Consider the following 9,670-nt stretch of genomic DNA (forward strand, 5'->3'; position numbering starts at 1 on the left):
ACACGAGTCTCTACAGCGCGTTTGCTTGTTCAAGTCTCTACTAACCGAGTCATTCAAGTTGTGCGGAGCTAACTTAGCGGCTCACGCAGTATTATAGTTTTTTTTCTTCAAATACATACTGTTTTGATGGACCCACAAAATGAGTGAGACAACGCGTCCTTCGTACTTAGTCGTCAATGTTTGCATTCAAAGAGTGTGAAGTAAATCATGTACGTGACTCCTGCAAGACATCATTAGGTGAGGCATCGCGAGGATGCAAGGTATAAGTACGGAATGAGATGAGGATGAGGATGAGATAGTGGTATGTACTGCAACGCACGAGAAATGACAAAAACTAGTACCAAATTAGCATGCCTGTCATCAACAAATACTAGACCCGGTCACTTGTCAAACATTGTTTGGGAAACGGTAACCGACCCTCCTCACATGAGCTGGAGGTTAGCGGGCTTCATGGAATAGCGAGAATCCCAGGGATTGATCTGCTCCGGTGCAAAAGGGTCGTCAACGTGTGATCGACTGCGCCACAAGACATCCGCCTCGCTGACTGACACGAATTCGGGTGGGGATGATAATGCACTCTTCGACTTTAGGAATTGAATGGCAGTACCAGCTGGCACTCCGAGTGGACTGCTACGGAACGACGCCGTTTCTGGCAACAACAGCACAGGTTAAATTTTAAACAAGTAGCACGAATGGAAAACTCACTGAGGCTATTGGACTGAGCAAGTTGAGTCAACGGAAATGGCTGAGAGCCTGTCGATGGCCCAGATTCCGTAAAAAACAAGGGAATGGCAGCTTGAACATCATTAGCTGATTCTGTTGAGTATGTAGTAAAGGATTGAATAATAATAAAAAACATAACGGAAGGAAAAACTCTACCCTGTTTAACTTTACTTTTCTTTCGAATTGCTCTCTGAACCTCCGATGGCGATTGCTCAGGGGAAAGAACTGTGCGAGTTCGTTTCACTGTTGGAATGGATGAGTCCACACATCAAGGCCAACACCGAAAACTCACTGTTAGTTCTCTTTGGCGATACAACCTTCATTTTTCCTTTGCCTTTGGGATCCTCGACCTCAGCATCAGTCAACTCCAGTTCCATCAAAGAACTCGCAAGCTCATTGTCCGACTTGGAGATAAACGAATCATTGAGACTGTCCACGTCAGACAAAAGCACATCACTGCAATCATCGTGTTCGGAATCCGAACCAGCTACGACCGGTTGAGTGTTCCAAGATTCGTAAACGTTGTCTGGAATCCGGTTCCGTGTGACTGATGGAATTGTTAGGGCAACATGCAGCAAGTAGTACGAGAAAGAAACAGGAACACACCAAACCACAGGTGACACTCGCTGACACTTGCTTTATCTCGGCCCTTGTGTTTCATTAGGTCAGTCCCAGTCGGAAATGCAACATTGACAACCGTTAATGTCTGTCCACTCTTGTTAAGGAGTCGCCAAATAGGCTTTTCGTCTTGTGTCGGCCGTGCTAATGATCGTGATGGCGCTGATGGTCGCTTCTCAACTGGGATATCCAGAAAATCGAATACCTTAGGAAACCAGCTTCGTAACTGGCTGGTGATCTTGTGGTAGGACCATCCGCTATCGATGATAAATTGCTCAGGCCGGTCAAGGTAACAACCCCGGTTCTTCATAGCCTGGATTTCATTCTGGCCATTCTTGGTTGGGGCCTTAGGTGCTCTGATGAGACCGTTTCTCTGGAAAATGCTATGAATTAGTGGGTTTAGTAGACTATTGATTGTCTTTGACTAACATCGACACCGCAAGTCAATAGAGCAATTGATGCGACACGAAAAGTGTTAGCTCCGGTCGTGGAAAGGTTAGACATAGTGCTCCTGCGTGCTTGGCTTCCAATTTTACTAGGTTGCAGTGAGCTACTCATAGTATCCTTGCGATCCTAGAAGCAACTTCAGTATTCATGCAAACTAATCTTCATGCACTAGCCGATGATCCCATACCTTTCGCAAGCCCGACGACACTGGGCCCTTAGCCAGCTTACTGTAACCAGCAAGTCGGGTGGAAGAAAGAGTCGATAAGGCTTCCTCTCGGGCATTGGCGAGTGGTACACCGGCTTCAGTGAGTCGCTTGGTGGTGGACAACTTTTCGTTGACACTTTTGCCACCACTAGCGATTCGGTCAAAAATATCCTTGACGACAGCTGAGGTATTTCCAAGTCGGTGAGGCTGTTCATCCTCTTGAACTTCCAGTGGTTTGCCACTCCGAGTCGATGCCTTGCGAGGGTGTTTGCTGCGACCGTGACCACACTCCACGCAGTGGCCTTCATCCTGCGACCGAGCAAAGAATTCTTCGCAATCGCACACTTGACTGTCAGATTTGGAACCTCTACAGAAGTGCTCCCGGTCCATAGCATTGCTCTCGGAATCCATGCAGAGCGATAGTACTAGTGGGAGAAGGTGGAGAAAGACTTCACACGGAAGAGGAGACAAAAGATGGAAATGACTTGGACTTGAAGAGGATAGTCAACAGGTACTAGATAGTGCGGTTTATATTTACAATTTGAAACTTATGACATTCTGCCTGCCTTCTGGTTGACGTATTGTCCAAGTAAGTATTTCAAGAGTAATAACTACTACGACTCTCGTAAGTTTAAGTTACTCTTGCCCAGCCGCTAAAAAGTATGACAACACTAGTAAGGCCTGACACCATAGCCTCGCCCGGTTGAACCAGCTTGGTTCGGCGAGAGACACGTGTAGTTCTTTCGACCCTCGTCGGCCAACAGGGATAGCCTCGAAGATTGGATACTCATCGCCTTCCCACTCATTTCCTGCTAGCCTGCAGTCGCACGGTGTTATATCCTCGGCTATGACTTCGATAAGGGTGGCAGAGAATTGCCGGCGTGTTTCGTCATTGACGAAAGGACTGATTTGCAATGGAACACTGATAGCGTCGTGGTGGATATGGTGTCGTTGTTGATCATTGATAGCCTGTACCATAGTTAGAGGCTCCTCTTCGTTATCACGTTCTTCTTCGTCAATTGGATGCCCCGCTCCACTCTGATGTTGTCGTCGAGTCGTAGTAGGACCATGTACCCCATAGTGTTCTTCAATCACGTCAGGGTGGACCCCTTCGCAGTCGTCACGATACACGCCGAACTGGATTTGACCTAAAAAACGTAAATCCTGGGTCACAATGAGATAATTTGTCAGTGTCACATAAATGTAAAACGACGCATTTACCTTAGGGCTCTTATCATTGGTGTCAGGACCACGTATCGGATGACAGTTCCATTCCGCCCGGAAATCCGAACAATCTTGATTGATTTCATCGAGGAACAGAGTCTGGAGCAACCAGATATGACTAGGGCTGTGAGGGTTGAGCCCGTGATGGTTTTCAAGTCGAGTGAAAAACGCTCTCCACCTCCTAGCAAACTGCGTGCCAACTTCAACCCATAGACGCTCGATCCGCGAATTCCGTGTAGAACTTGTCCAGAATTAGTACCTAACATAAAGCTGCAGAACAAACACATTACGACTCACGATCCCCACATGAAGGACGCACGACGTGGTCCATTTCGCATTATCATATACATTGCAACATCGAGATTCTCTCCTCCACGATCTCCTCGCACACGAGAAGGTGTTCCGAAGTTTTGCATTGCGTGAATGAACAGTTCCAAAACTGTGCTGGAGCGATTGTTGTTACTTGCTCGAAGTCCCGTTATCTAATAGACATATAAATTAGAGTCAGTAATCAATGCAAATGCGTTAAAAAACACATTGCACCGTTCTACAAAACCCGTCAATGAACCCATGAATCACGATCCCCCATCGAATTAACTTATGGTGGCCATCTACATGCCATAACGCATTGGGGCGCTTCACATGGTATTTCCGTCGACGTTTGACCTGTCGATCCCGCAGGACTTGGCCTAAGCCATCAACCCTGCGAAGTGACTCTACTACTCGTTGATGTTGCACCCGGAGACCATGTCTACGAAGATACCCAACGATGTACCGGATACCTGAATCAGGTCGCTTTTTCTTGAACTCCTTGATGAGGAGATCAAGATCGGTATTGGTAAGATCGGAGTACTTTCTTTCAACACCGTGGTGCTTCATATAGAGTCGCAGCGTGTTCCTGTGGACTCCTAGCGTTTTGGCAAGTTCCGTAAGTCTAATTTGACGTGAATTTGAGACCGCTTCGGAAAGGAACGCAAGGTCGATGGATTTTTTTGGACGACCTGGACGACCTGTATGCAGCAATGACACTGGTTCTGGAAACGCAACGTTGGTGTCCATTCTGGGATTCACGCATAGTCAACAATCATTCAAAATGAGATAATACGACTCACGAATTTCGAGTATTGTGTCGAAATGACAACAATTGAACAGAGAGATCTCCAAGCGAGGTTGCTGCACAAGTCAGCCAATCATACATATCATGCCCCTGCGGGTCATGTGCAAGTGCTTGGAGCAGGGGTATAGCGTCTCCAGATACAGCCTCTAAGTGAAACGTAAGTTGAAGGGGGTCGGCGTCCTCTTGATGCAGAATACGATAGGCCCGTCGGTAGATGTCTGACAATGTATCGTGAGCAGTAAGAAAATTTGCTGACCATGGAGCTTGAGTTGGCATGCGAGATGGAAATGGCGGAAACGCCTGTGGTGGTATAGGCATCACGATCACTGCGGAAACAAGATTTAGAATGAATCGGCATTCAATAGAATCATAGAGTAGCGTACATATTAGCAGGAAGTTGAAATTAGACGAAGGCAGTCCAACTATAGTTTGACTGCTGTAAGCTGGACGCTTACCATCTGCTTACGAATCATGATTCGTAAGCAGAAGATGGTAAGCGTCCAGCTTACAGCAGTCAAACTATAGTTGGACTGCCTTCGTCTAATTTCAACTTCCTGCTAATATGTCGACAGAGTTTGTTGTACCAACTCGACACCCAGTCTATTACTTTAATGCGTCCAGCCACATCTTCCAGGTGAGTTTTATTCATCTATCAAATTATCGTACTAATTTGAAAACTTTCCATTGACAGGTAGAGAATACACTATACAAACTCTGCAGCTCAATCTTATCCGCGTCTTCCAATGTCTTTCGTGATATGTTTTCTACCATGGAGAATTCTAGGCAACCAGAAGTAGATGGCATGTGTGATGAGAAACCGATTCACCTCAACGGAATATCTCGGGAGACGTTTGAGTTGTTTCTTGAATTCACGTTTGGAAGGTATGTTGATATTTTATGTTTTCAGTCAGTAACTGAACCGTTTGTCACGGTAGAATGCGTACTGGATCTCATAGCATCGATGAACTCTCGAAATTTCTCCGTTTCTGCGACATGTATCAATGCTCCCATGCACGCGAATTCGTTATTTCCCGCATATCTTCCGCACGTTACCGTTTCCACCCAGCTAAGTTAATCAACCTCGCCATCAAATACCACGTCCGCTCCATCTTTCCATATGCTTTTCAGCAACTGGCAGAAACCCCAATCACCGAGCTCACTCATGCCCACCGGGAGTTGATGGGCAACGAAGTTTTTTTGAATGTAATTTACGTTCAGGCTGCGCTTGATAGTCACCGCCGGATCGTAGCTGCGGAGGAACCGAAGATCTTGATGCACTCGAATGAGTGTCAAGACCCAACTGGTTGCAACGAGGACTGGCACGCAATTTGGTGGAATGGTATGGGCCGGTTTCTTCTTGATGGTAGGAATCCACAGCCGTACGACGACGCCGTCAAACGCTTCAAGGAACTGCAGTTTGGACGTGTCAGTGAAGGATGCAAAGACCTCATGTTCAAGATTCTCGATCAGGGAGCGGCATTCAAGCACGCCCAACAATTTCTTTCCGAGACTTGCAGCTTCCTAGTAGAGAAACTGGTTTTCGAGCCTGAGCCTCCTTCACCATAGTCTTACTAGTACTCATGTTAGTTTTACTCATGTTCAACCACAAGGACTTCATTCATCGTACGACGTAGACTCATCGTGTTCAATTGTATAGAGTGATGTTTGTACCAGTACAAATACTATACTGCAGTGGTCCGAGTCTCAAATTGCTTGAAGGAAAGTAGATATCATAATTATCATGGCGGCAACTTCAAGTTGAGTTTTGAGTCCAATCAAGACGCGCCAGCTCTGGATTGGCGAAAACGCGCAGTGCGGGAATGCGGAACCTCTTGATTAAAACGCGCCCACTCTGTATTGATGAAAACGCGCAGCGCGCAAGCCGCGGGACGCGCAAATAATAAATGTGCAGATATAGCGCCATACGTGAGAACTTATGGCCTTTTAGAAGCAATGAATTTCCAAAACACTATGCCGCGTATAATCGCGAAAAAACCTGACCCTAAAAACCCACTACCTAAAGGTAGCGGGAATAAATTTATTACTGCCTATGGACAATTACAGTGTACGACGTCTAATTCTGTCAGGATGAAAAGGAACACTGTTAGAATATCAATTATTATGACAGATGTAAAGTAAAATGTACCTAAGTTATACGGACAGTGTGACAGTTGAGGTGGTGAGGTTTGACGCGGCATGAATGAAGTTTGATGCGGCGTGACGCGTGACGCGCGGGTGACGCGGCAGTGACGAGGTTTGAAAATTTGACGCGGCACAACTTGTTTGACGCGGCATAGAGTGTGGATGTTGATATTAGTACAGAGACTGCGAAGATATTTGGGAGAACTTGTCGTGGTGTGAGTAGTGCTTGACGCAGCCTAAACGAGGCTTCTGACATGCCATGGTTGGGGCTCGACGTGTTGGTGTAGGGTATAGAGAGTGGATCAAACTTGGCAGGGTGAGGTCGAAGCTTGACACAGTGAGACAACATTTGACACTGCATCTGAAAACCAACATAGATGAACGAATTAGAGGTAATGCAACAATATAGGACTGACGGCAAGATGCATACTAGTAGTATGAACGCAGAGGACAAGCACTGTAAATTTGGTGAGAGGTGAATACAGCACTATAGAGCCTGTACGCAGGCAGACACTCATATGTTGATCATTAACGATGATTCAAAGTGTTTGGAATGCGATATGAAGTTGTGTAAACATGATTTGTACATAGGAATTTGTTACAGTGCCGCGTCACATATGCCGCGTCAGTGCCGCGTCACAGGCGCGTCACGACCGCGGCAGGGCCGCGTCAATTTCACCTGGCCCAATTCATCTCTAATTAGCGATCTGGATGTGAGCATAATTAAGGCGCGCCAAATTCGTGATAATCACATCCAAGTTAAACCGAGCCAGCGGGTTGTAACGATCCAGCAGGAAGAACGATCAGTAGGTTATTATTTGCATAGGATCAAATATTGGTCACTACTGAGTACTGAGCACTCTTGGAGCCTCGACATGGCCATTTCTGAGCGGAGCGCAGGATGCTCGTCAACTAGGGTTGTGGGCAGAAGTTCGCCATTCTGCCAGCTGGTTTTGCCAAACCGGTTCTGCCTGGCAGATGGCAGAATTCTGCGGGTAGAATCCGGCAGAATATCAGGTTGACGGAAATGAAGTGTTGGAGGGCCAAGTTTGTGATTTTGCAAAATTGGAGCATGTTGACCAAGGTCTTGCACCGAAATCTGTTGACGATGAGATCATGGTAGTTGATCACACCTCACACGACGACGGACAGTTGGATGTGGACGTGCTGATGTCTTCTAATGGTGTTTTCTAGTGACACTTACTATACATCGTCATAAACGGCTTGTATCACTTTGAAAATTTTGCCAAGCGGCAGAAGTGGTGGTTCTGCCGCTTCTGCCGGTTATGCCAGCACAATTGCGCGCAAACAATTCTGCCCCCGGCACTACTGTTTTGCGCCGGAAGGGCGGTTTCAGTGACCTTCTGAAAACTTCAAATGGATAGCTTCTTCCTGCATCACCCGGACCACGGAGAATGATATTCAGTACAGTATAAAAAGCTATCTCCCTATTGCCTCATTCAGATTGGTTTGACCCTATATCACATCCTCAAACAATGCATCTCTCCTCTGTCATTGCTGTTGCTTCCGCTTTGATAGCATTGGTATCTGCCAGTCCCACCAACATTGATAGTACCGGAGATTGTCCTGATTTTTGCTCGTACAAAAATTGCTGCGTTACGCAGACATGTAAGCTCCAGAGCGGTATAGGCACAACTGTGAGTATAAGTATTTTGCGCCTTGGATTTAAACACATGACTCACCGGTATGGTAGCCTATCTTGATGTGTGTGGATAAATGAGTGCCATGTCACGACAGTGAACTACGGTGAGTCGTGTTTCTGTAAGGTATACAGCGGAGCCCGATACTCATAGCCTACAGTATCTTTATGTAATGTTCTGACATCCATCATGTCGTGAACAGAAGTTATGTCTCAATCTTTTTGGAAGATGGCATATGACACATATTTTGCTTGTATTGATTGAGAGCAAAGATGACTGAGGCCCCAATGGTAAGACATCGTCCCTGTCGAGCAGTTCGAAAGTTGTTTACACCAAGGAGCTATCAAATTCGCAGCACATCCAGCACCAAGAGTTTGTTTTCGTAGGCGTCATCCCTGTCTCACAGTCCTGAGGCGGTGTAGACTGGCACGTGTCAACACAGGTCCAACCTCGAGAAAAAATTGTCGGCACTGTAGCGGTACTGGCGACATTGGAACCGACAAGAATTGTGAGGAAAACGATTTGAGCGACTTTCATGGTATCTGGTATAATTATTATCAGCCTGTGATACGATCATGCTAGGAAAACCACACACCGACGGGAATTTTGATTGTGCGATGTGCGCAAAGTTACTATGACAAAGTATCAGGAGAGCTGGTACACATTCGTTCAATGAAATGCACATAGTGTATCGTAAGAGGACTACTCACTGCAACAGGAAGTGCTCGTCTGAGGCCTCGTCAACTCAATCGTGTTCGTTTTATACCTGTTCTCGTCAGTGGTGAGACTTTACTCGGAGAAGTTTTGTACCGAGAATATGAAATTCGTCTCCTTGGCAAGGCGCTGATATTCAAATCGAGCCATTCCACGATACAGTATCTCTGATGTTCTGACATCCATAATGTCGAAGCCAAATCTCAATCTTTTTTGAAGACGGTATATGATTCATTTGACAGCAAAGATGACCGAGTTCAACCTACTTATGATGTAGTTACAGTTGAACCAGTACGTAGGGCCTCAATGGTAAGACACCGTCCCTGTCGAGCAGTTCGAAAGTCGTTTACGCCAAGGAGCTACCAGCTTCGCAGCACGCCCAGCAATTGGGGCTTGTTTCCACAGGCGTTCTCCCTGGATCACAGTTCGGCGCTGTAGACTGGCACGGGCCAACACAGTTTGACCATCGAGAAAAAATTGTCGGCACTGTAGTGGCCCTGGCGACATTGAAAGCGACGAGAATTGTGAGGAAAACGATTTGAGCGACTTTCATGGTATCTGGTATAACTATGCATTAGCCTGTGATACGATCATGTCAGTAAAATCATCACACACCGACGGAAAGTTTGATTGTGCGATGTGCGAAGTTACTATGACAAAGTATTAGAAGAGCTGTTATACATTCGTTCAATAAAATGCACAGTGTACCATCAGAGGACTACTCACTGCAACAGGAAGTGCTCGTCTGAGGCCTTTTCAACTCAACTGCGTTCGTTTTATACCTGTTCTCGTCAGTGGCGAGACTATACTTGGAGAAAG

The 9,670-nt window shown here is 46.3% G+C and overlaps 4 protein-coding genes across 4 annotated transcripts; 1 reads left to right on the forward strand and 3 right to left on the reverse strand.

Annotated features, from left to right (window-relative positions):
• Positions 1-422: 422 nt before the first annotated feature.
• Positions 423-2,404, reverse strand: F5891DRAFT_1202775 (uncharacterized protein; the record flags this gene model as incomplete). The annotated part of the gene is made up of 7 exons (XM_041368944.1): positions 423-649; positions 706-816; positions 880-966; positions 1,016-1,270; positions 1,330-1,714; positions 1,771-1,914; positions 1,976-2,404. 7 exons carry the CDS (start codon positions 2,402-2,404, stop codon positions 423-425), a joined length of 1,638 nt encoding a protein of 545 aa, XP_041216254.1.
• Positions 2,405-2,629: 225 nt separating this feature from the next.
• On the reverse strand, positions 2,630-3,633 carry F5891DRAFT_1133215 (uncharacterized protein; the record flags this gene model as incomplete). Its single annotated transcript, XM_041364753.1, has 3 exons — positions 2,630-3,157; positions 3,215-3,458; positions 3,515-3,633. The coding sequence occupies 3 exons, from the start codon at positions 3,631-3,633 to the stop codon at positions 2,630-2,632; spliced, it is 891 nt and encodes a 296-aa protein (XP_041216255.1).
• A 316-nt stretch (positions 3,634-3,949) lies between these two features.
• On the reverse strand, positions 3,950-4,144 carry F5891DRAFT_930670 (uncharacterized protein; the record flags this gene model as incomplete). The annotated part of the gene is made up of 1 exon (XM_041373948.1): positions 3,950-4,144. A coding segment is annotated over one exon (195 nt), but the record flags the coding sequence as incomplete, so codon positions are not given.
• Positions 4,145-5,103: 959 nt separating this feature from the next.
• Positions 5,104-5,900, forward strand: F5891DRAFT_971203 (uncharacterized protein; the record flags this gene model as incomplete). The annotated part of the gene is made up of 2 exons (XM_041376351.1): positions 5,104-5,240; positions 5,291-5,900. 2 exons carry the CDS (start codon positions 5,104-5,106, stop codon positions 5,898-5,900), a joined length of 747 nt encoding a protein of 248 aa, XP_041216257.1.
• Between the last annotated feature and the right edge of the window lie 3,770 nt (positions 5,901-9,670).

This window comes from Suillus fuscotomentosus (genome assembly GCF_016647785.1).
Source record: "Suillus fuscotomentosus strain FC203 chromosome Unknown F5891scaffold_425, whole genome shotgun sequence".
Classification (NCBI taxonomy): domain Eukaryota; kingdom Fungi; phylum Basidiomycota; class Agaricomycetes; order Boletales; family Suillaceae; genus Suillus; species Suillus fuscotomentosus.